This window comes from Rhineura floridana, chromosome 4 (genome assembly GCF_030035675.1).
Source record: "Rhineura floridana isolate rRhiFlo1 chromosome 4, rRhiFlo1.hap2, whole genome shotgun sequence".
NCBI classification, from domain to species: Eukaryota; Metazoa; Chordata; class Lepidosauria; order Squamata; family Rhineuridae; genus Rhineura; species Rhineura floridana.
In genome coordinates, this window is record NC_084483.1 from 93,291,964 (window position 1) to 93,318,046 (window position 26,083).

The following is a 26,083-nucleotide window of genomic DNA, read 5'->3' on the forward strand; positions in this document are numbered from 1 at the left end:
GAGGGTTTGAACCTCAGCCGTATTGGCTTGAGAGAGCCATGGATTGTTACGGGTTGAATTGGATGGTCCAGAATGATCTGGGGCTGTCAGGGGATAGAACATCAGGCAGGAAGAAGAGGCTGCCATCAGCCAAGAAAACATATGCAAATGCCAAGACCTACCTGCTGCATCTTCCCCCAGAAGGTAAGACCAATGCTGCAGCCCTCCTTTCTGCCTGTGTGCCACCCCACAGGGTCAGTGCCTCCGCTCAACACAGCTATTGAGTGGAGTCATAGATTGTGTGGGGTGCAGGTGCTGCTTTGCAAGGAGCATCGCACAGGATTGCTCCCTCCATTCATCAGCTATTCAGCAGAGGGAGCATTCTGTGGGGTGTGGGTGCTCACTCGAAGTGGCTTTCCCGCAGGAACATTGTTCACAAAACAGCATCTTGCAGAATTGACCCCCTCCCAGCCTTTGGTTTAATTGGATTTTTTAATCCTAATTAAACATTAGCCCTGCCCCTAAACTTATTCAGCACTGGCCCCGAGACAGGACAGGTGATTGCCATGTCCCCTAATGTGTTCCCATATCGGAGCCACAGGGCACATTGGGGGGGCTGTGCACAGCCCTACTAAATACATGATGGGAATGCCTTATGCCATAGTACCTGCCCAATGTTAAGATCAAGTGGGGATGCTCTCTTGATGGTGTCACATATACAGCAACCCAAGAGAGAGCATTCTCAGTACATGCACCCTGATTATGGAACACCCTTTCCCCTCAGATTAGATCAACATCAACACTTTTTAGTTTATATTTTAGTTCACTTTTTTTTAACCAGGCTTTTGTTTGATGTTTGAAATTCTGTGTCTGCTACACTTTCCATTAATAAGGATAGCGCATTTATAGACCTTTTATTTAAATGTTTAGAGGTTTTAGTATGTATGTATGTATTTGACAACTTAATTGTTTATTTTTGTTGTATACCATTTTGGGAGGTGTAATGTCTGGGAAGTGGATACGTTTTTATAAATAAAATTTAAAAAATACCAGAAAGAAGACTGTTACAGTCTTTCCCTGTCATACTAGCATGCTGTGTGCACAAAGGGTTTTTTTAAAACATGAGGAAGTGTTGAAAGTCATCTGTTGATTTTTATTTCAGCAAGCCTTACCATGAAAACCCTATTCATAGGGTAGCCATAAGACGGGATCGACTTGAAGGCAGTCCATTTCCATTTTTCATCCATACATAATTTTTTGTTACCAATATTTGTTTTAAAGGTTTTACTGATTTTATCTGTTTTAATGATAATTATTTTATGTATATTTGTTCTTTTAATTTTTTTGTGGATTTTAGCTATGTTTTATCTACAATTTTATTGTGTACACTGCTTAGAGAACTCTTTGATTAAGTGTTCAATAAATCTTTCTTAATTGAAAATTATAAATAAATAAATAAATGTGTAGCTTATTAGCACAGTTTTCAAGATATCTAACAATCATAAAAAGAATTAATTCAATAAAACCAAAAAACAGTAACAGCATAGAAGATAAAACATTTAAACTTCACCTGAAAACAAAACCATACTCAGTTAACATTTATAAAGACCTGCAAAAACAAAAAGGTCTTTAGAATCACCAGGTAAGTTTCTGTGAAGAGAGACAGAGGGTAGGGATCCAATGATTAGCTTAATGCACATGCAGGGTATATGTGGAGAAGGTGGTGCTTCATGTGAAAAAAGGGCAGAAACCAAGATGCTAGAAAAATAGGAATTTATTGTTTGTAAAAACCCAGCGCGTTTCAGCCTGTTGATTTTCAGCCCTTCGTCAGGGGATTATAGGCTGGTGAGAAATTCAAATGAGCAGACCACTTCCAACAATATAACGGTATAAACGCCGTTGGTTTCTGCCATTCTTTTTTCCTGGTTTGGATGCTAGCCACTTTTCGTTGGTACTTCATGTGCACAGGTCCTGCCCCAGACAGGACTTTGAAGATAAGCACCAGTAATTTGAAATGTGCTTAAAACAGACCATTAGCCAGTGGAATCGCTTCATCAGTAGTAAAAGTTGTTCCTTAGAACTGGTCCCTTAAAATATATCACAACCCCTCCCACATGCATCTACAAATGGAAATGATACTCTCCTGGGAATGGGAATGTGCCATATATTTTATATTATTTTTTTTTTCTGCATGGTTGACTCAGCATGCCAGGAGAAACCTATTTTCAAAGTAAGATGCAAGTTAATCTTGAGGGCAAGCCACATCAGCAGGACTGAAACTCTACATATTGCCCATAAACTACAAGTTGGAAGAGCTGTGAACAGAGCCTAAATTATGCAATATAAGCACTACAATAATTTGGTAAAGCAGATGCAAGAGTTCCTTACATTCTAAACCACTCACTTCTGATAAACAAATCTGAAATAAGACTATGTGGGACCTACAACAAATTGTTGCAGTGTGGAGTGCTTCTTTTCACATTGCCCAAGTCAGTCAGCCGTACCCTTCTGCATAATGTTCAGTTTCATTTCTGCCTCCCCCCACCCCCCGCAACAGTCAGCATTCCATTAAACACACACAATCCTGACTATGTCTTTTGGGGGTTCCCTTGCCCCTTACTAGGTTTTTTTTCCCTAAAACTTTTTTTGTACTTGTGTGAAAAAGTCTCCTGAACCCACCAATAGCTCCCTCTTGTGTAATGTGGTGCCGTTTTTGGTTCATAAGCATCAGCCCTCAACTCACAGCCTGAACATCAGGAATAGAGAGATGCCCACATCCATGCTTGGTCATCAAAACAGCCTGCAGAAGAAAATATGAGGACTTTGTATGCAAGTAAAATACAATGGATGAAGAGCACCATAGGTGAGGCTGGAATTTTAAAAGAGATCCTTCAAACATTGCCATCATATCTGCTCTGTCCACACCAATGTGTATAAGCAGTTATCAGGCTTGTCCTGGCATACGTATTGTTTGCTTCACTTCCAGTAGGGATTAGAATCAAATTGAATCTAGTCTAGGCACTGTCCCGAGATAATTCTGCATGATAATAACAGATTGGGAAAATTTAAATTTTTCCATAGACTAGTGTGAGAAAGACAAACTTTATTGGTAAATCCAAGCAATTTTGTTGCCTTAATCTTCTTCATCCTGAGAAGCAGGAAAAAATTATAATGTATTTGTTGCTGACGTATTGTCAATCTAATGCTTTACAGAAAATGATGAGATTATCCTGTGTATATAAATATGTATGAGACATACATCTGTTTGCCTCTTTTCTCCCAGCATCTGTAGGAAAACAATATGGATTTTTGCTGCTGAGCAAATTTAACGTAGCAGGGCTAGTATGAAACTTGGGTTTCTAGATCAGTCTTCTCCAACATATTTAGCTATTAAATTTATATTCCACCCTTCCTCCCAGTAGGAGCCCAGGGCAGTAAACAAAAACGCTAAAAACAGTTTAAAACATCATCAAAACATCTTTAAAATGTCTGTTTTAAAAAGCTTTAAAAACATCTTAAAAAGCAATTCCAACACAGACACAAACTGGGATAAGGTCTCTATTTAAAAGGCTTGTTGAAAGAGGAAGATCTTCAGTAGGCACCAAAAAGATAACAGAGATGGTGCCTAACTTATATTTAAGGGCAGGGAATTACAAAAGGTAGGTGCCACTACACTAAAGTTCTATTTCTTATGTTGTGTGGAATGGACTTCCTGATAAGATGGTATCTGCAGGAGGCCCTCATCTGCAGAGCATAGTGAATGACTGGGTATATAAGGGATAAGACCATCTTTCAGGTATCTTGGTCCCAAGCTATATAGGGCTTTATACACCAAAACCAGAACCTTGAACTTAGCCTGGGAGCTAATGGGCAGCCAGTGCAATTCCTTCAGCAGCAGGATGACAAGTTGGCAATACCCTGCCCCAGTGTGCAGTTGCGCTGCTGCATTTTGCACCAGCTGTAGCTTCCGGACCAACTTCAAGGGCAGTCCTACATAGAGCGCATTACAGTAATCCAGTAATCATTTCTGTGTGATCTGTCAGTTTTCGCCTGTTATTTATTTGAATTTTCTTTGCTATGGAGAAACTTAAAAGAGAATATAATTTGCACAAATGCATCATTAATATTTTAGTTTGCAAACTTCCAAAAATATTCACACACATAATAGATGGCCGTATATCATACAGAATGGATATGCACCTTTCGGCAGAGAGCCCGTTTTCATTAAACCAGCTCAAATCTGTATACTAGTGACTTTTATTACTGTGCCAATTACCAGAGAGATATGCAGGAATAAAGACAGAGCTGATTGAACAGATCTGACAGCATTTAACCTGCACAAGAGTTCTCCCAAATCTATTTCTAAACCTTAATTATTTATCTTTGTTTTGGGAGCTAATTGGAAATAACATGAGTTTCCATAATCAAACATTATCTTTACTCTTTGTCTTTTCCTTCAGTGCCATCATGGAGCATAAGGAGTTGTTAAAAGTTCCCTGGGATTGGCAAATAGGTAAGAGCACAGCTCACTGTATTAATGGTTACTGCTGAAAGGGGAAATGCTGTTTTGGATGAGTGCTTGATTGTTGAATAGGCAGTGTTTGTAACATTCTTGTGGTGTAGCACTGTCCAGGATTGGGTACAATGTACCTCGTAACATTCTCTACCCAGGGAGTCTTGTTTTGAATTGAAGGACTGGAAAACACTGAATTGTCCTCATATGAGCTGTAAAATGAGCAAAAGGCAATTTAACTCCCCCCTCACCACCCCTGAATAGTAGCAGAAACTTTGGCAGTGTTCTTGCGTAATGCACTTCAGCTGCTCACTCCTGCCAGTGAATTCAATGGAAGCGAGTGACAGATACATAGGAGGAAAAGGGCTTTTCCAGATCCAATGCTCCTGTTCATGCCAAGAAAACTGATCCCATGGACTCCTACTTCCTTTTGCCTATTATCTATTATCTACCCATTTGCGCATAATGAACCACGTGGTGTAGTGGTTATAGTGCTGGGCTAGGACCATAGAGACCAGGATTCAAATTCCATTCAGCCATGAAGCTCATTGGGTGACCTTGGGCCAGTCACAGTCTCTCAGTTTAAACTACCTCACAGGATTGTTGTGAGACTAAAATGGAGAGAGGAGAACCATGTGTGCCATCTTGAGCTCCTTGGAGGAAAGTGGGATATAAATTTAGCAGCGGTAGTAACATCCTTGTGATGTAGCACAACATCCTTGTGGTACTGCAGTAGTAGTAATTGCATCTTTGTGATGTAGTTATTATTTAGATACAGTATAACCACAAGAATTCCATTAAAGACTTTATGGCATCACAGTGCAGAAAACCAGTAAGAGTGAATAGATTTAATTTTCCAGTGGAGTGTTCCAAAAACTGATATTAAAAAAGCAGAGTTTTACAGCCACTGTCAAAGAACAAAAGGAGAACAAAGCCAGCTTTAGGTGATCCAGCTGCCCAGAACCTTTACTGGGGGGGGGGAGCTTCTGAATGCAAATGGCTAATTGCCTTGAAAGAAACAAAGTGTCAGATGAGCAATGCGTCTTTATTGAAAGTGCCATGCACAATGGAATTCCTACTGAATTTCACTTTTGTGTTAAACTGAATGTTCCTTTTTCAAGTTGAGAAACTAATTTATAGGCAAAGGCACTGCTCTACTAAGCAAATAATTGCCTACATAAGAATCGACATTTAGGTACAATGCCTGCAATAAAGATGTGATCTGATATTTGTAACAGAATAATCTAAGAGCAAGATATGAATGCTGTGTAGCATCAAATGGCAAGTTGAGCACCTCTGGCTCTTATGAGATAATGTGTTGATAATGCACCAACAGCTCCCTGTTTGACCTACTTTCAGAATGAACATCAAAAGCAGCAGGTTAAAAAGCTCTCCGAGTCAACTAGCAACAGAGGGAATCTCTCAGCAGTGGAATGATAATCTATCTGGTAGATTGTCACCCCTGTGGGCTTTTACTCATCATTTCCTCTAATTATCCCAAAACCTTAATAGAGAGAGGCACATCTGCCATGAAGCTCTGCCACAAGAAGTCTTAGTAGTTTTTACAGTGTGGCTCCAAAACTAAACAACGAATCAATATAAAGGATGGTTGCTCTTTTTCTTCAAGCAGTGGAACGTTTTAAGAGCCTTCTGGGGCTCATTTCCCTTTTAGGGAGATGGGGGGGGAAACAGTGTTTTGTGGTGTAAATTTACAAATTTACTGGTGATGCTGACAGCTAGAATAATCAGGTGTCTCAGAAGCGCTGTGGCTCCAACAATCCCTCAAATAGTTTTCTTATCAAGCAGCTTCTGTCAAGATCTCTTTTTCTTTAGCAAAAGCATATGCTTCACTAAAACAGATGCCGGATCAGGTTTGTTCATACCATTATTCTCTGGCAGGGATGGAGAACCTCAGACCAAGGGGCCTAATGAGGTCCCTTGAAGCCTCCCTATCTGGTCCTTGGGACTCTGTCCAGGCCACAGTCCTTCTCCCCAGACCTTACTCATCCTTGAGTGTTTTTACCTGGTTGGAATGAATCCTTGACTCTGAGAATACTTCTTGCTTCCTTGCTTGGATGGATGGATGGAAGATGATGCCCAAGACAAGCGTGTGTAGAAACTAGCCTTGGGTAAAAAAAAGTAAAGTTTACAGTAGTTGCTCTTTTGCCTCAAGCCCTGCCCACCACTAGCATGAGACACCCCCTCTCCTCTCCACAGAAGGTTGCCCAGAAGGGAATGCAACCCTCAGGCTGAAAAAGGTTTTCCAACCCTGCTTTATGGCTAGACAAGGAGATGAAGAAACCTGTTTGTATACTCAGATGTAGCCAGCGTGGTTCACTCCAAATCCCTGAAGCCCTGAGCAAAGGAGGTGGAATATTAAGATGACAGTTACAAAAGGAACACTACTTAACATCTTAATATTCAATCGATTTAATGCATTTTACATTTAATATTTTAGTACTGAGTTTTGTAGTTGTTTATATGTTTAATTATGTTTAGGTATTTTTGGTATAATTTTTAAGTTTAATATATGTTTTTAAATGGTATATTGGATGTTATATGTTGTGAACCGCCCAGAGAGCTTCGGCTATGGGGCGGTATAGAAATATAATTAATAAATAATAAATAAAATAAATAAAAATGTTACTGGACTACAGCTCCCATCATCCCTGACTATTGGCCATGCTGGTTAGGTCTGGTGGGAGTTGGAGTCCAGCAACCTCTGGAGAGCAACATGTTGGCTACCTCCATGTACCTTCATGTGTCCAAGTTCCTTAATGAAACTGTATCATGAAGTAAATCTCACATTGAAAGACCAAGTGATTATTTTGTAATGTGCATTGCTTATTTTACAGATATTGTTCACTGGGATTCTGTGATAGTTGATTGGCTGTAAAATGTGGCATGGTAGCAAAGGTGCTTGCAATGCCTCCTCAAGAATACTCAAGGATAATGACACAGTTCTGGATAAAGATAGAACTGTACTTTGGTTATTGCAATAACTGGAAGATTTTAATTTACCAGAGAATGTGACAACAGTTATAGTCTCTCAGATTTTAAATTCAGCAGGTTTTTTTCATAACCATGTAGATATCTGAACGCAAGAAGCTGTCTTATACTAAGCTGGTTTCTGCCCAGTATTATCTTCTCTTGATGGTAAGGAGCTCTTGAAGGTCTCGATCAGATGCCTTTCCCAAATAAGCTACCTGAGATCATTTTAACTGGAGAATGCCATCGATTGAATTTGAAACTTGCTTCATGAATCACATGTGATCTATCACAGCTATGTCCCCTCCTTTGAAGTAGTGGATGAGAAGATTGAGGCCTTGCTGTTTTTGAATGGTAACAGCAGGGGACCTATGTCCCTAACATAATTAAATCTTCTCCACTTTTAGTGGAAGGAATAAAGTCATATTCATTTTATAACCACACAGATTGGTATGGCTAGCCCTCATCCCACCTCACATTCCATCATTTTCCTAAGATCTTAAAGAAGTCTTAATCCTCTTCTAAATAGTGCAGGATTTCAAACAAGGATAGTACTAACTGTTGTTTTTTTTCCCTCTTGTCCTTTGTTCTCCTAGGATTGCTGTATATTGGCTTCAGTGCCTGTATGTTTGGCCTTTACAGCTTCATGCCTGTGGTCATTAAGAAAACTAGCGCTACAGCAGTCAACCTCTCCCTGCTTACAGCAGACTTGTACAGCCTTTTCTGTGGATTTTTTCTCTTCTACTACAAGGTAAATAGAGCAGACTGTGCATTTGAATAATTGATTGCTGTCTTGCCGACAGGTTGGTGATGCAGAAAAATCAATGCCACAAAAACAGTGACAATATCTCCATATTGCTTTCATTCCAGAATTTATATACTTCACATTTCATTGGAGAGCATTAGCCGATCACACATAAAATTCTCTAGCGGCTGTGTCCCATTTGGAGGTACTGTATAACACTATCCTGGCTGTCACTGCTGAGTTGTGACCAATAGATGAGAGAGAATCTATATCGTTACTGGAGGTGGGGAAAAACTCTGCCTGACTCTAGGAGTGGGCCGGGGGCACAACTGAGGAGCTAGAATAAAAAGTACACCTGTGCCAAATATTGTCCAGTTTGAATTTTCAGTGGGTCTGAAAAATATATACATTTTTCTTTTTTTAAAAAAACTGTTTGGTGTCATTTCCCCGTTTGATGCCGCCTTAGTCCCATTTTTCCTCCATCTGAAGCTTCTTTCTCCTTCATGGATTTGTCACATGAGTAATTTTAGCCAGTCAGGGATCACATAGTGAATCGGCTTCAGTTGTAAGTGACACCTAAGGGCTATATTCAAGTCCTACTCAGAGTAGATCCAAAAAAAGTAATAAACCTAAGTTAGACATGTCTATTAACTTCAATGGGTCTGCTATGAGTAGAAATAGCATTGAATACCACCAATTTAATGCACATTTGAAGCACAGGGCTTCCCCCAAAGAACCCTAGGAACTATAGTTCACTGAGGGCACTGGGAATTATAGCTCTGTGAGGGGAACACTATAGTTTCCAGAATTCTTTGGGTGAAATCAGATGCTTTAAATGGATCTACCCAAAAAGCTTTTCTCCAGAATCCCCTGAGCCTTTTTCTCTGTACTGTGACAAACTTAACATTCACCTGAATCTACTAATCTGGGTCTTTGCCTTGTGAATTTCATGCCGACCTCTCTTACCCATGATGTAGTGGGCAGCAGATTGAAACTACACAATCCTTAGTGAGATTCTTGGCTTTGTTGATTGTCTGAGAACACATAATGCAATTGAACCAGATTTTACCAGAAGATATTCTTGAGAGGTAATTCCCATTGCCTCTTGACAGTAATATAGCCATTGATTGCATTATGGTGTCATTGAGGGCAAATGAAGGTGATTAAGAGTTAGAGCAAGAAATGTCTGTATATATAAATGAGTGGGCAGATATTTTCTCAGGAATGCCACTCCCCCCCCCCAAAAAACCCCACAAAAAACAACTGCAAATTATACAGGTCATTGGAGCTCTTTTTGCTTAAAAAAAACAAATAATGTTCCCAAACATTGTGAACAAAAAAGTGAATAATTTTGGCTTACTCCTAATAAAAATAATAAAATAGCCCTTATGTATTTATTTAACTCTATCTTAAAAGTAGTGAGACTTTCCAGTTATGTCTTTATTTTAAAATTTAATCCAAATATTCAGTTAGAAAACTAAAACACATCAATGTCAATATCAGTTTTAGATCAGTATAAAACTTTACATACATTCCAGTGAAGCTAGGAAACAAGAACATTCAAAATCACTATCTTAGATAACATGCTCACAATATTTGTTATGTATGGTTGAAATATAAAAGCTTTTATTTACCTAAAAAGTTTATTGTTACAACAATTAGGCTGCAATCCTACAGTCAGCATTTGACCAGTGAAAGGAAGCAGCATTCTGGGAACAAAAGTCATTATTTGCATAATAAGGAATACCAGGATGTGTCTCCCTTGACGGTTAACCATGGTTAGCACTATCCATGGTTTGTCACTTTCACCTTGATTAAGGTCCCAAATGTATAACAGGACCATGGCATATGGCAAGCTAAGCCTTTCTTTCAAAGGCTGTATGTAGGGCAAGACTAATACAATCTGTTTGTCACATGTAAGCAGAGTGTCTAGAAAGGTGGATAAATTACCTCATTTGTTTGCTCTGAGCAGATATAATTCTTAACCATGTTTAACACGAATCTTGGTTTTCAACCAATTTCAAACCAAGCTTCCACAGCCTGGTTTTCAGGAAACTATGGTTCAGATTTAATGCTTTAAGGAAAAGAAACCATTGTTAGGCCACTATGTCAGCATAGATTACTACAGCTGGCCATAAAAAGCTAAAGTTACCTCATCCAGACTAAAAATCTTATGTTGTGGATTGCAGCTAAACTAACATGACATTTACAAGTTATATGTATTGAATATTATGATCTCCTATGGTTTGACTTCAGTTTCTTGTTAATAAGAATTTATAATTCTTGCTGCAAGACTATAAATGCAGCCGTGTAATTTTTGTTTGGGTATTCCATAGCATTATTTTTATAGGAGGAAGGCAAGTTTTTAAGCTCCCCCCAGCCGTGAAGCATAAAACAGCAAATGTAGTAAATGACCTAGATTAATTATCCTTCTAAGGTCTGTATGCTCCGCATGTTTTCCACCTGTTCTGTTTTTAGCCCAGCTGCAACCCTTCTTACCTACACTAAAATCCCTTTTGTTTTATAGCAGATTGACCAATTGGCAAAAGCCTCTCTTCAGTGCAAAGTAAATGTCTTTATGCTGAATTAGAATTATCTGGGCATTTTAGCACTTCTTGGGGAGCATAATTTTATGAGGCTTTCAGGTAACTGTTGTGATTTCCCCCTCCCTCTGTGTGGCTGCTTTTATCATCCGGCAGCTTTATTGCACCTACAGCAGTAAAGCTCTGGAAATCAAAGGGAATGCAGAAAACTAGCTTTACTGAGCTTTAGAGCTTTGGAAACTAAATGGGGGGCATCCTGAAGTGTTGTGTTAGGATTTCACCTTCCAATATTGGTGATTTGTATCATCCTGATAACATCTGGAATGGAGTTGTTTGGGTTTTTTTGTGTGTGTGATGTTTCCCTCGCATGCCATTGCCATAATAGGCTATATTGGTTCAGATGTGATTGCCTCTCATTAAATCAGAAATGTAGCAACTCCAGTAGACTATTTATAACGTGGGGAGTTTATTTCTTTTTATTATTAAAATATAATACCTTGTGGTTAGCTCTTTAAAACAGACTGGGGTAGCCAATGCAGTGTCCTCCAGATATGGTTGGACTCCAGCTCCCATCAGCCCCAGCCAGCATGGCCAATGGTCAGAGATGATGAGAGTTGTCTGGAGGGCACCACATTGGCTATCCCTGACCTAGACTGTGTATATGCACGTGTTTTTTTAATGCTTATAATTGATAGGGTGCAGTGAACTTCCATGTAGTGGAAGTTTAAATCCATAATAATTGAACTTGAAAGTACAGTTATAACGACCAACGGCAGCCTATTATCAATCTTCTTCCCGCATGACAAGATCACACCAGAAAGTTATACCTTCACTCTAGCAACTTATTGATTTTGCTAGAACTACCATCAGAAAAGCCTGTACCATTGAGGGATTATCACTTCACCAGCTGTAATTAGGTGTTTGATTGCCATTACAAGAACCAACAGTAATTCTCAGGATCCACTGAGAAAACCTGAAACGTTGACAGTGCAGAGACTGTTCAGAGTAATTATCTTCTGTCCTTTTGGACACAAAGAGGTAGGTAAGGTGATGTTTTCAAATGCCGATGCTTTCATTTTTCTTTCCTCAAGTCAAAAGGGTGTGGAGTAGCTGCTACTTCCTTCTTGGCATGGGGAACTACGAAAATGTTGTTCCCACTGAAGTAGTAGCACATGCAGAAGTGAAGAACTTTGTTGCTGAAATTAAACTACAGCTGTTTGAAAAGGCCAGTGTGGACCTAGTTTCCATTTTCTCTCATAGCCCTTCACATGTTAGCCTTTAAGCCATTCATTATTCCTAATGGACTAAATACTGGCATGCCCTGATTTTAACTGATCTCCTGTTGTTTACAGTCTTCAAATAGGTGTGTCTCATTAGTGTAACACATGGAGTTTTTCAGTTCACACAGGACTAGGGTTGCCAGGTCGGAACCATCCAAAAACCTGAGAAAATGGGGCGGGCCCTAGTGATGTCACGGGGCGGGCCCTAGTGATGTCACGGGGCGGGCCCTAGTGATGTCACGGGGCGGGCCCTAGTGATGTCACGGGGCGGGCCCTAGTGATGTCACGGGGCGGGCCCTAGTGATGTCACGGGGCGGGCCCTAGTGATGTCACGGGGTGGGCCCTAGTGATGTCACGGGGTGGGCCCTAGTGATGTCACGGGGTGGGCCCTAGTGATGTCATGGGGCTGGCCCTAGTGACATCACAGGGCGGGCCCTAGTGATGTCACGGGGCGGGCCCTAGTGACATCATTAAACATGATACATTGTATCAACCACAGTTGCTTGGAGCATACCATTCAAAAAAAAATTCTCTGGAGATTAAAATAGAAATCTTATCTAAAATAGGGTGTTCCTAGGTCCATCTGAAGTGACAAGGTCATTCTTTCTCACAAGCTTAGGGTGATGCAAAATGGAAATGGACTGCCTTCAAGTTGATCCCAGATAGGATCTTCATGGTAAGCAGTATTCAGACAGAGGTGGTTTACTATTGCCTTCCTCTGAGTCTGAGAGGCAGTGACTGGCCCAAGGTCACCCAGGGAGCTTCATGGCTGGGTGGGGATTCAAACCCTGGTCTCCCAGGTCACAGTCCAACACTTTTAGGGAACATTTAATCTAGCTTACTTGCTTCTGGCTTTACAAAGTACACAATGTCACCTATATATATTTTCAGGGGACTATTTATATACCATTTCATTGTTCTAAAATAATGCAGAGGTGTGTGTTCTCTCTCCCCCACCCCCCATTTAGGACTTGCCTCCTTAAAAGATAAAGAATATGCATATATGTGTATCACTTATGTTTCCTGCCAGTAGCATACTATTGTCATTATCTGTGGGCTCGTGCTGACTGGCCAACAAAGAGGAGTATCCACTGTCCTCCTTTCCATTGTCCATTTCACTAGCATTCCCAACATGCCTCCACAAAATTTGTTGTTTTTCTTTGTTATTATGTAGAGGTTTTCCTTCACTTTTGATGTCAACACTCTTGGGGCTTCCATAGTGCTGGTCACTATACAATAGCTTCTCTGATACTCTTTAGTGCAGTCTTTACAAAACTCCTTATTATAATTAGCAATACAGAGCTCTTCTGATCTTTTTTCTGTTCCAAATGGTTTTAACGGTGAAAGTCCACAGTGAACAGTGTGTCCTTCCCTGTCCACTTTGGAACCTGTTTCCTCGCTTTCGTGTTATGTCTGGCCCCGAGATCTCCCTCCCCTCCCCCTTCGCTTCTCCCTTTCTCTCTCCGCCCGCCCCCTTTCCCTGGTAATAACGACATGTATGCCCTCCTGCCCACATTCTAGCAACCGGGAATGTGCCAAGCGCCGCAGCAGGCAGCTGCTGCCACCCACTCGCCTTGCCTTGCCTTGCCCTGCCCCCTCGCGCAATGCAACGGACCCCCACCCCGGAATCCTGTGCCCCCTCCTCTTTCCCTTGGGAAAAAGGGGTGAGCCGGCAAGGAAGGGGGCTCTCTTTCAGCCTCCCCCCCTCAATTCAGGGCTCCCAAAGGCTCCCGGTCTCCTCTCCCCACCCACCAAGCCCCTGATCGGGAGGGGCAAGGCTGGCATCGGCTGGCCAGCCAGCAAGCTACCCACGCCACCCTCCCAGAGCATGCTGCTCAGAGAAGCTGCAGCTGCAGCTCCCGCTCGGACTATAGCAGCAGCTCGGGCTGCCTCGCTCGGTGTGTGGGCACGCACGCACGCGCGGTGGCGACTCCAGGCGTGAGTGTTCACCCGCCAGCTTCGCCGAGTCCGGCTCCGCCTGTCTGACTGTGCCGCCGCGCTCCCTCCCGGCACCGTGTGTGTGAGAGCGGGTGCGTGTGAGTGTGTGAGAGCTGCAGTCGGCAGGGAGGGGCTGAGCGAGAGGTTGACAGCCGCAAGTGGCTGCATCGCAGCAGCAGAGGCGCGCACCCCAGGCACCGCACGGGCCGGCCGGGGACCAGCAGGCAAGGGGAAGGGAAGGGAGGCCGGCCGATGCCAGCCTTGCCCCCCCGATCGGGGGCTTGGCGGGCGGGGAGAGGAGACCGGGAGCCTTTGGGAGCCCTGACTGTGCCGCCGCGCTCCCTCCCAGCACCGTGTGTGTGAGAGCGGGTGCGTGTGAGTGTGTGAGAGCTGCAATCGGCAGGGAGGGGCTGAGCGAGAGGTTGACAGCCGCAAGTGGCTGCATCGCAGCGGCGGAGGTGCGCACCCCAGGCACCGCATGGGCCGGCCGGGGACCAGCAGGCAAGGGGAAGGGAAGGGAGGCCGGCTGATGCCAGCCTTGCCCCCCCGATCGGGGGCTTGGCGGGCGGGGAGAGGAGACCGGGAGCCTTTGGGAGCCCTGATTGTGCCGCTGCGCTCCCTCCCGGCACCGTGTGTGTGAGAGCGGGTGCGTGTGAGTGTGTGAGAGCTGCAATCGGCAGGGAGGGGCTGAGTGAGAGGTTGACAGCCACAAGTGGCTGCATCGCAGCGGCGGAGGCGTGCACCCCAGGCACCGCACGGGCCAGCCGGGGACCAGCAGGCGAGGGGAAGGGAAGGGAGGCCGGCCGATGCCAGCCTTACCCCCCCGATCGGGGGCTTGGCGGGCAGGGAGAGGAGACCGGGAGCCTTTGGGAGCCCTGAATTGAGGGGGGGAGGCTGAAAGAGAGCCCCCTTCCTCGCTGGCTCACCCCTTTTTCCCAAGGGAAAGAGGAGGGGTGCAGGATTCCGGGGTGGGGGTCCGTTGCATTGCGCGAGGGGGCAGGGCAAGACAAGGCAAGGCGAGTGGGTGGCAGCAGCTGCCTGCTGCGGCACTTGGCACATTCCCAGTTGCTAGAATGTGGGCAGGAGGGCATACATGTCGTTATTATTAGGGAAAGGGGGCGGGCGGAGAGAGAAAGGGAGAAGCGAAAGGGGAGGGGAGGGAGATCTCGGGGCCAGACATAACACGAAAGTGAGGAAACGGGTTCCAAAGTGGACAGGGCTAAATCAAGGCAGCCTCACCTTGAACAGTTTCCTGTGCATTTGGGCTCCGCTAGCCGAAGCAATTGGGGTGTCTGAATCCAGGCGAGAGTCGCTGCCTTCTCTCCACCGGGCGAGCCAGCTCTGCGGGTCTGCTAAGCTTGAGCTGCCACCGGAAAGAGTTCTTTTCCTTTCCGGAGCAGGGGAACTGCCTAAGGAGGAGCCAGCCCAGCCTGGCCTCCACAGCCACCGCCTCTTCACGCATGTGTGGTTGAGGGGGCCGCTACAAAGCCGGAGATCCACCAGTTTGACTGACACATGGCTGGAGGCCGGAGATGGCCCCATTTTCCCTGAGACTCCGGCAGAAAACCGGAGACCTGGCAACCCTACACAGGACCTTACATTCACATTTCTGTGGGGCCTTCCAGTTTGGGAGTTTTCCTCTCCCCACAGTGAGAAGAGCAAGGGAGGAGCTATGAAAGAGTTGGGAAGGGAAATAGCATACAGACAAGCCCACTGCCTCATCGTAAGACAAATTAAGGACATATGTCACCAGTCCACATTGAGCCCAGGGAGCCCACCCTCATATCTTGATTAATATTTGTTCCTACCTGGAAATGGCCCTGAGACAAATGCTGTGTAGCATTTTATTGTAAAATCTTGCCCTACAACAATAGACTGGATAATGCACTATAATGCTCCTATCCTGTAATTATTGCGCAAATACAGAATACAGATTTTGTAGCAAAGGCCTAGTAACATGCTTTGGATGGCCAAATATTTCTGACTAGTACTACTAGAGAAAGAAGTGTAGCTCAGTGCTGGTGCATCTGCTCTGTGTGCAGCAGTCCCAGGTTCAGCCCCCAGCATCTTCAGGTAGAGACTTTTGCGTGAAACTCAGGAGAGCTGCTGCTAGTTAGTGTAGATAATGCTAAGCTACATGGGCCAACGGTCTGACTCACTATAAGGCAGCTTCCTATGTTCCACTGACTCTACCATGCTATATATTATCTTTTACTGCACTCCTCCTGCTGGCAAAGTTAATGTACAGTCTTCATCAGCTTAGAGTTAGCAGCAGTTTTTCTCGGTGTTAATGTTAATTTAGGCTTCTTAGATTCTTATGCTTTTCATTAGCAAGCCATATGCTGAATTTTAATGTTTTAAAGAAAACAATATTCCCACTAGATTATATAAGCAGTTTATCTCTCATTCTCTGCTAGTAAAGCCATGCATACTGAATGGGTTCTGCACCAGCAGGTTCAGTCACATTGTACTATTATGTCATTAAACCAGCAAGCCAAATGACAATAAATCATATTCTGTCCTGGCAAGATCACTCATTCTGTTTAATCTTAGAGGAAGCTGTTAGTTTGAATACAGCATTTTAGCAATTTGTACAATTTGGGTGGCATATAGTGCTGGAAAAAGCATCAGTTTATAATTTGAGGCAAGGAGCTAAAATAGTTGGAAGAACAACTATTGAAATACACAGGTGAAATATAGACACCCCAAAGTATTATAGCACCATAAATGTTTCAAATGCTGCTCAGTGGGTACGAGATGTTACAAAGTGCATGAGATTATGAATGGAAACAGCATCTCTGTGTCTTATTTCTACCCCTACCTCCCATAACCTTTGGAGATATGGAACTCGTATCATGATGTCATCATAATGTGGTTTACTCATGCACAGTAGGTGAAGGAAACTTGTAATATGACATGGGCTAAAGAGGAGATGTTTTGGGCAGCAGCCCCATGTCTATATCTATCTACCCTCATTAAACATTAAAAGGAGGAAAACCCCAGCAAGTGTAAAAGTATCAGGCTTTCTCCTCTTTCAAAATGTACCAGAGAACAAAAATCATGTACTGATCACAAAAGGATGTAGCGTTCACATGTGGTATTGGTCCCACTGAAACCAATGGAAGAAATTAGTCACAACTGCCGTGCTGGGCCCTTTTGGGGAGGAAGGGTGGGATATAAATTTTAACAACAATAACCTTAAGTCCCGTTTATTTCAATGGAACTAAAGGATGACTAACTTAGTCTGGATCCAAGTCACTATGTGAATTGAACTGTGAGAGGATCAGGCATATAGATGCTCATGTTTGATTATTTTGTTGGCCCTTTGGTCCTTAAAATGTCAAAAATGTTTTCAACGTGATGCCTCATTTATTCTTTGGCATGACTGTGAAATTGTGCTGTGTATGTTCTTGCTCAGATATGAATGCAAAGTAGGCCTTGGAATGGCTTCAGTCAGAGTCCAATTGGGAATAAGGAAGGAATCCAGTCAAACTTCTTTGTGTCATGTCTTGAAGAAAATAGTTTGCAAGCCAGGAGAATTAGATGCACTTTTCAGCCAAGACCATCTTTTCTCGTTTCTTTAGGAAACAGAGATGGCAGCTAAAAGAGTAATCCAATTCATGCAAAACAGGTGGGAGGGAGACGGTGGCAGAGGAGCGAAGCTCTGTGGCATCCACTACCCATTCGGGAACCGCTGGGCCACCAGACCGCTGGCTCAGTCAGGAGCCATGCGCAGGGGCCAGAAAAGCAAAAGCTGGCTCCCTCGAATATTCCTCCAGGGAGTAAGCACTCCCCATTGAGCACCATTGAAATTATTTTATTCCGCTGGCCTATTGCCTGGTGAAATTTTGCATGGATTGGGACCTGAGGGAACACCCCGAATGTGGGGAGGATGACGCATAAGTCCCCCCCTCAACTCCTCCTCCACCACACCCCTGGAATGTCCTGTCTTCTGGTCTTCCACTGGCTCTCCATCCGCTGGGCTTGCCAGCCCCAGTGGACCCCCAGCTGAGCTGGCAGGGTCCCAGTGGCGCCACAGCTCAGCTGGGACAAGGAGCTTCTGCTGGAGGTGCTCGGAAGCACTGGGAGCCTGCCAACTGAGCCGGGGGTTCGCCACATCCAACTCCCCCCAGCCCGGTGCAAATGCAAGTTGGATTGTGCCCTAAGACTATATCAGGATGTCCTTTTGATGACTATGTAGAAACCCAGAGTAAACCTTAGAGGAGAACTGGAGCTGATAAATAAAATGCTTTTAAAGAAGGCATTCACAATCTTACAGGGAAACCAATATTGAGAGACATCTATATTACCAAAGGACAGCTTATATTTCTCCAGAACTGTGTTGTTTTTAATTAATGCTGCTTTTCACTTCAATTTGCTATTTATACATCATCAGCCAGTGAATTCTAAAATAATTTATAAACATCATTTCCAGTCCATTATTAAAATGTACTGTTTTAATAGACTGCAACTGGAATGCAAAAGAGTAACATAGTGTACTCATCTCCTAGACATCTCTCTTCTTTTCCAGATGCTAATACTTCATAACATGAACTGCTCAGAACATTAAAATACTGGCTAAGGTCATGCCATTACAATGGGTAGCAAGTATAAAAAAGTATTAAAAAGTTATATTAAAAAAATCACCAATGGGTAGCAAATGTTGTCAAGTCTTCCTCTCAGGGTAGAAAAACAATTGCTGTTCTGCCAGTTCCAGTCTGTTTCCACCTATCTCTTCTGAAAACGGGGATATACAACACTCATCAAAACCCCACCTCTTTTTACTGTAAAATCTGGTGAGAGTAGCTCGAGTGCTCTTTTTAAAATTCAGCTTCAAAGAGTTTTTTCAACTGATCAGCAGATCAACCTGTTCCTCCTCCATGTGTGGTTAAAGGAAACAGATTGCTGTAGGTGACGAGTGTGTTCCTATCATACAACCTATCCTGTCCTCATACTGAACTGAATCCAATTTAAGGCAGAATTGTAATTTCAGTTACTTAGTTACTAACTACTCTTGTAACTATTTGAACCTTGTGGGTCTCTTACATGCGTCACCTTTCTTAATGCCGTTGCCTGATCCTCCTCTGATTTCACAGCGTGTATATTACTCTTGCAAGAGGAGCTGCCATTGGATCAGCTGCTTCGATTTTAAATATTGACCCAAGTTGCTGAGTGCTCAGGGGAAATTGGGATATCTTAGGACAAAGGTGGCTAACATGTAGTCCTCCAGATATTGTTGAACTCTAGCTTTTTCTGTTAAATTGTTCTCTCTCTCTCTCTCTCTCTCTCTCTCTCTCTCTCTCTCTCTCTCTCTCTCTCTCTCTCTCTCCTTTAACTTTTTGTGGCAAGCATATTATTTATAAGAATGAATTAATAATAACATGAAATTCAGTGGCTGTAGAATATTTTGAGGCAGAACAAAGTCCAAGCATGGCAGACCCTCAGAGAAAACCTCAGCACTGCGTTCTTCCCAGGTGACTTATACAATAACTCATACTGAAGTTAATGAGCTTGCAGTTGCAAATGACTTGTTTCTCTCTGTATGACATTGAGATACATTTGTATGGGGCAGATAAAGAATAAATTACCTGGCAGTCATACTGTATGAACACATTGTAACACTTGGTGGAAAAGGGATAAACATCAGGTTCAATCAATTAGGGTAAGTTTGCTTTTGAACACCATTAGCCTTATATATAGCAATACCAAATCAGTTACTACAGGGAGCTTGCACTTTATTACATTTACAAAACAAAACAAAGAAGACTGCTGGCAACTCTCATCTGATAAATTGATTCACTAGAAAATATTAAAAAGTTAATAAATGTGAAGAAAGAAGAGGCTTTATTTATATTTCTGAATTGCCAACTCCAGCACCTTTATGAAACTTCAAGACAACTTATAAACTACTGTAGCACTGACTTTCCTTAGGTTAGCACTGCCAATATGTATGACACATACAAGAACTTTGATCTTTGTCCAATAGAGCCATGGACAGCAGGAGGAGGTTCTGGGATGCTACAATAATCCAACTTTTTACATCTGAATCAGGAGAGGCCGTGCAAGCCCTGGCCCTGTGCCTTGACTCGGTGGTGGGGTGGATGAGGGCCAATAAACTGAGACTCAATCCTAGCAAGACGGAGGCACTGTGGGTTGGTGGTTCCTGAGTTTGGATAATTGGTCAGTTGCCTGGTTTGGATGGGGTCATACTCCATCTGAAAGAGCAGATTCGTAGTCTGTGGGTGCTCTTGCATCCATCTTTGTCACTAGAGGCCCAGGAGACCTCTGTGGCTAGAAGTGCCTTTTACCAGCTTCCGCTGATAAGACAGCTGCGGCCTTTTCTGAACTGGAATAGCCTGACCACTGTTGTCAATGCACTGCTAACCTCCAGGCTGGATTGCTGTAATGTGCTCTATGTGGGGCTGCCCTTGAGGTTGATCCGGAAGTTGCAGCTGGTGCAAAATGCAGCGGCAAGACTACTCACTGGGGCAGAGTATCGCCAACATGTCACCCCACTGCTGAAAGAATTGCACTGGCTGCCCATTTGCCACCGGGCCAAGTTCAAGGTTCTAGTTTTGGTGTACAAGGCCCTATACAGCTCCGGACCAGGATACCTGAAAGACCGTCTTACCCCTTATATACCCAACCGATCACTGCGCTCTGCAGGTGAGGGCCTCCTTATCAGGAGGTTCATTCTGCACAATATAGGAAATGGACCTTTAGTGTGGCGGCACCTACCCTGTGGAATTCCCTCCCCTGAAATATTAGACTGGTACCATCTCCGTTATCTTTTTGGCGCCTATTGAAAACTTTCCTCTTTCAACAAGCCTTTTCAGTTGACACCTATGCCACTCTGTGTCTGTGTGGGAATTGCTTTTTAATATGTGTTTTTTTTTAAAAAACCCACAAACCTTTTTTTCCAAACAATATGTTTTTAAACCCTTTTTATTTAAGATGTTTTTAATGCTTTTTTAAAAAAATGTTTTTAAAGTTGTTTGTTTTAATGCATTTTAAGGTATGTTTTTATGATATTTTAAAGTGTTTTTGGTGCTTCTGTTTGCCGCTCTGGGCTCCTGCTGGAAGGAAGGGTGGGATATAAGTCAAATACTAAATAATTCACCAATAGGCAGAAAACCTTGCAGTTTAAGAACATACCTATAGCCCACAGAGATTTCTATCAACCTTTAAAAAGCAGGGAAATTGGGCAGCTATAGTGAATGCACCAGGGGAACAGGAGACCTGATCTCCTCTCTGAGATATAGTACTGCCCTACAAATTTGTCAAAATGCCAACACAGTTTGAGTTGGTCTTTCACAGTCATGAAGCTCACTGGGTGACCTTGGGCCAGTCACTGCCTCTCAGCCTCAGAGGAAGGCCATGGTAAACCACCTCTGAATACCTCTTACCATGAAAACCCTATTCGTAGGATCACCATAAGTCGGGATCGACTTGAAGGCAGTCCATTTCCATTTCAATAGGGGACATTGGAACCCATTTTGCAAAAACTGGTTCTAGTTGGTGCTGATTTCAATTGGAGAAACACAATATTGTTCCTGGTAAATCTTCCTTGCTTCCAGTAGTCTTCTGGTTTACCTGATTTATCTGCATAGATTGTTTAATTATTTGATAGCTAAAACTACGTTATAAGAATTGTGGTGTTATTCTATCAAAATCCATGTTATCTTTTCATTGAGTCTGAATAGGTGTCTATGTTCAGACGATAGTGCAATCCCCTTGTTGTTGTTGTTGCAATTTGTATAACACATTTCACACAATGCTCCATGTTGGGAACTTATCCAGTTGCCAAGAATATTCAGGGTTAATCTAATTCCTTCTGATATTTTATCTTGCTGCATACCTCTGCCCATTATTTTGTATGACAGAGACCATCAGGTACACTTTGTGGCATCTCAAAGGGAAAAAATATCCAATTTCTGTTTTCACTGGAGATATTCAATAGGATGCAGAAGATGAATCTTAATTTTGACTTTATAGTGTTGTGTTTTTCCAAATCAAGGGTTTGATTAGCCAGTATTTGAATATATCCTCCTTGAAGCTTCTGTTCAGGCAGATAAATAGGAATGCACATATTTGATTGAATGCTGAAGAGATCACAAATGTGGCTTGAGAGACCATTATGAAGCTGTTCATTTATTATGTTGGGGAGCACCAAGAACCTCTCCTGTAAAATCACCTTTTTGAACTGAATGAGAATTTCATCAGCATGCATAGATTGTATTCACAATCTCTGGGACAACTGCAATAACTATGTTTCTTTTCATTTTCTGTGAAGTTGTTCTCTATTTCCTCATTTATAGAATGATATTTCCATTTTTTGTTTGCTTTATATTTGAAGCCCATTTCTGAGATCAGTCTTAAACTCAGTGGTGCCAATATTCACATAGGAAGTGAAGAGGGAAAAGGAAATTTAACAGAAGGAACAGTCAGTCATATAAAAAGGAAAATATAACATCATTGAGCTTACTTTCAGTCTTGCATGAAGAGCAGAGGTCATGACCCAACAAGCCTCCAATCACTTTAAATCTACCAGGGGCAAACTACACAAATCCATCAGGTAGTGCTTGAAGGTTTCATCTCGGACCATCTCATTGAGATCAATGCCACATGAAAGCTACCCTTCAACATCGCTGCTCTTTGACATCATATTGTCAACTGTCAAGGCAACAGGGCATTTGTACTAAGTCATCCTGTGAGGTTAATATTATAGCTCAGGAATGTTGCTTGCAACCAAAAGAGGAAATGTTACTTACCCCAGATAAGTGGTTGGTTTAAATGTCTTTTGAATTTGGCTGTTTTCTTATAGGATTAAATAAGCATACCAGGATTATCAAACCATATCTCTCCTAATAATTTAACTCCATGCTTCTAACATTTTCCTAAAATGAAAGAAAAGAAAAGCATTCTTTGTGCAAAACCAAGTCCCATAGCCAGATAAGGAGTACAAATCTATGGGTGATCTTTCTCAAATAAGTACACAAGGACCCCTTGAAATTGCTTTTAAATTGCAATAGTCAATAACTAGTGTGTGTTCTTGAAAACATGTTTTGTGCTGTCTCTCCAAAAGTTTTTTTCCCTGAAGCTGAAGAAGTTTTCCTTTCAGTTTATCTTTGGTTATTTTGGTTGGTCATATTTTGGTTATATATGTAGACTTTTTATTTACCTAATACAGGAGAGGATAGATGTGAGACCCATGGTCTGGTTAAATTAACCAGTTTCTGGTAGAATACTTAGTGTGTCCTGGCAAAGAATGCTGGCCAAAATGGGCCTTTATCTAAAGAAGGCACTATTTATGTTGTTGTTGTTTTTAACAAGAATCCATAGTTAGGAGCGTTTAACATAGGCTAGTTATACCTTAAAGAGTTTCAACACTCTTGCTCTGTTAAATTAAAATACCTTGGACCATGAGGTTTCTAGTTAATTTTTTAAAAAGGCATGGAAGGCTGAAATCACCCCACTCCTAACCTAAAGTATTGGGGAAAGATTAAAATCTCAGTTTTCTTTTAAATACTTCCTACAACAGCCTCAGTTTTACTGTAAGTAAAAACTATTTTGGATAGAAAAGATTTCCTGGATACAGCTCATTTCTGCATACTGTTTTCCATAATCTTTCATGTTGTGTTGCTTAACCAGGACTCTTCTTACCAACTTTGTTCTTGTTTCTGTTTAGTTTTCAGGACTATATCTTCTGTCATTCTTCACAATCCTTGTTGGGCTGGTGCTGTATTCCTCCACATCCACGTACGTTGCCCAAGACCCACGGGTGTACAAGCAGTTCCGGAACCCTTCAGGTCCTGTTGTAGACTTGCCAGCCTCTGGGCAGCTGGAACCTTCAGTAACGTACACCAGCCTAGGCCAGGAAACGGAAGAAGAACCCCACATCCGAGTTGCCTAATCTCAGGCCCTTGCCACCCTTGGTGGAGTTTGTATCTCCATTATCTCTGTATCATTCATAGAGAAAGGTATTTACCGGATGCAGTTACTTAGGTGTGCTGCAAGGTAGCAAACAGGGAAGGTTTATAAGAATACAAACTAAATTGTTTCTAAGTGTATATAGGCAAGAGCAGTAACTCACAGTCTTTTACTTAGGGCAGCGCTTTTCAAGCTGGGGTTCCCCAGAAACTTATCAGGGGCTCCTTAATGAAAAGTTCAGAAATGGTGGGCGAGCTTTCCTAAAGAATGGCTTGCCTACCATCAAGCTACCCTTGGAGTGTCCACAATAGGCATGTTCAATGGTGCACACTCAGGTCACGTGCAGTAAAAGTGAGGTCCGACTGTCCTGGCCAGTTTCATACCGGAACTAAGTGTCCACCCTAGAACATGCCCCAAGCATCTTCTGTAGTATGCTGGAGTTTCATGGCAAGGGGTTCCTCAGCAGATGAGCTGATGTGAATAGTAGGGTGGGAACAAGAATTCAAAACAGGCTGGGTGTGACTTTGGGAGCTCCCCAGCTCAAATGGTAGACAGCCTGCCATGAACAGACCCTCTACCTCAATTCTACTAATACCCCTGGTGTTCCCGTCTTTACCACCTCCCCTTTCTTCCCCCAGGTCAAACAAACAAACTCTACTTTGAGGAAGAAAGAGGGAGTAGGAGGTGGGAGTGGTGGGTGTTCCTATCGATGTGCAGAGAACTTGACTACAAGTCCCACGATCCCTGGCAGAAAAAAACACTATACATGTCACCTCCTGCTGAGGATGGCTCCTTCTCAGTGGTAAATGTTATATGGGGCAGCAGCTCCACCAAGGGTGTTGTAAACAAGACCCAGGTCTCTGGCAGGAAAAGGCAGTGTTTTGTGTATCAAAGGGAATGGCCACTACTTTCCTACCCCCTCTTTCTTTCTCAGGGAAGGAGCAGAGAGATTGCCTTGGAAAAGGTGGAGAGGAGAAGGAGACAGGTGCTCTGCTGGGCTTTTTGTGTGTGTTTGATTGGAACATTTTGGGGGGGAAACCCGAGCACTTCCAGGGCAAGTGGGAGATCAATCTCCCAAGTGGAAAGGGTTCATAGGGCTAGGGAGCATTAAAACTGCTGGCGTTAGTAATTCGCAGTTAGTGCAAGAAGTGAAAACTCTTAAGTCACTCAAAATCATTGTTGCTCAGAACCCAAGCTGAAGTTCCGTAACAAACAAAAGGGATATTTCTTCACCTCTTGGAGGATGCTTTGCCAGTGGTTATACAGTGCTTCAGTAAAGCCACATTTGCACAGTAGGTCCACATGCACACAAACACTCTTAACTATTGTCAAGGAATGTTTGTTTTGTGCAGGAAAGGACAGGTGAATCACAGCGCCTACACCCCAGTGCCGTTGTGTTCATTCAGCTGTCTTAGCTACCTGGTTGCCCAGCCTCGAAGGCATAATGTGTTCTGGGAAGCCAGAGGATGGACAACTACCAATATTCATCTCTATTCTAGGAATAGGTTGAAAACAAACATTTTAGCCCTTTTAGAAGAAACATTTACAATTGTGAAATAGTCAAAGAACCTTTTTAAATTTTTTACAATCGTCTTGCTGGTGGCTGAGGTTCTCCATTTAGTGACAGGGAGATTATATTTCCAGTTCAGTGTCTTAATCTTGCAGGTTCAAAAAAGCCCTATTTCTTACTCTTTTAAAATGGAAACCATCCTAAGAAAGTACATTTTCTATTTTTTTTAATTATTTATTGTGGGTTTTCTGACTAAGGAGAGAAAGAATGGAGCACAGTTTGATAGACTTCTCTGTATTCAAGGCGAACTCGAGAACAGCTGCCCTGCGTCCGGCCAGCTCAGCATGGTACAGAGGCTAGATGCAGATGGTGCAGGAAGTGCTGAAAACTTGGCGTGTTCATAGTCTTTGTACTTCACTCCGCATTTCTAATGGAGGCTATTAATATTTCTTCCTCAAAATCTTTTCCTGTTATTTGTGCATTTTAAAATCATTGCTAATCAATTGCCGCACGGGACCTTTTTAAAAAAAAGTTATTAGAGGTGGGCTACCTGTTATACTTGCCACAGGGAATAGCATCCATCTGTTGACTTATCCCCCTCACACACATACCATTTAGCACCACGTGCTGTTTGAATCTTCACCACCACCATGTAAC

At 42.7% G+C, this 26,083-nt stretch overlaps 1 protein-coding gene across 1 annotated transcript in view; it reads left to right on the forward strand.

Annotated features, from left to right (window-relative positions):
- The window catches only part of SLC35F1 (solute carrier family 35 member F1), a 341,749-nt gene extending 315,944 nt beyond the window's left edge, over positions 1-25,805 (forward strand). Inside the window, exons 6-8 of the mRNA XM_061623697.1 lie at positions 4,440-4,492; positions 8,077-8,231; positions 23,675-25,805. Coding sequence (XP_061479681.1) covers positions 4,440-4,492; positions 8,077-8,231; positions 23,675-23,899 — 433 coding nt within the window. The 3' untranslated portion in view covers positions 23,900-25,805. The remainder of the gene's footprint in view (positions 1-4,439; positions 4,493-8,076; positions 8,232-23,674) is intronic.
- Positions 25,806-26,083: the final 278 nt, after the last annotated feature.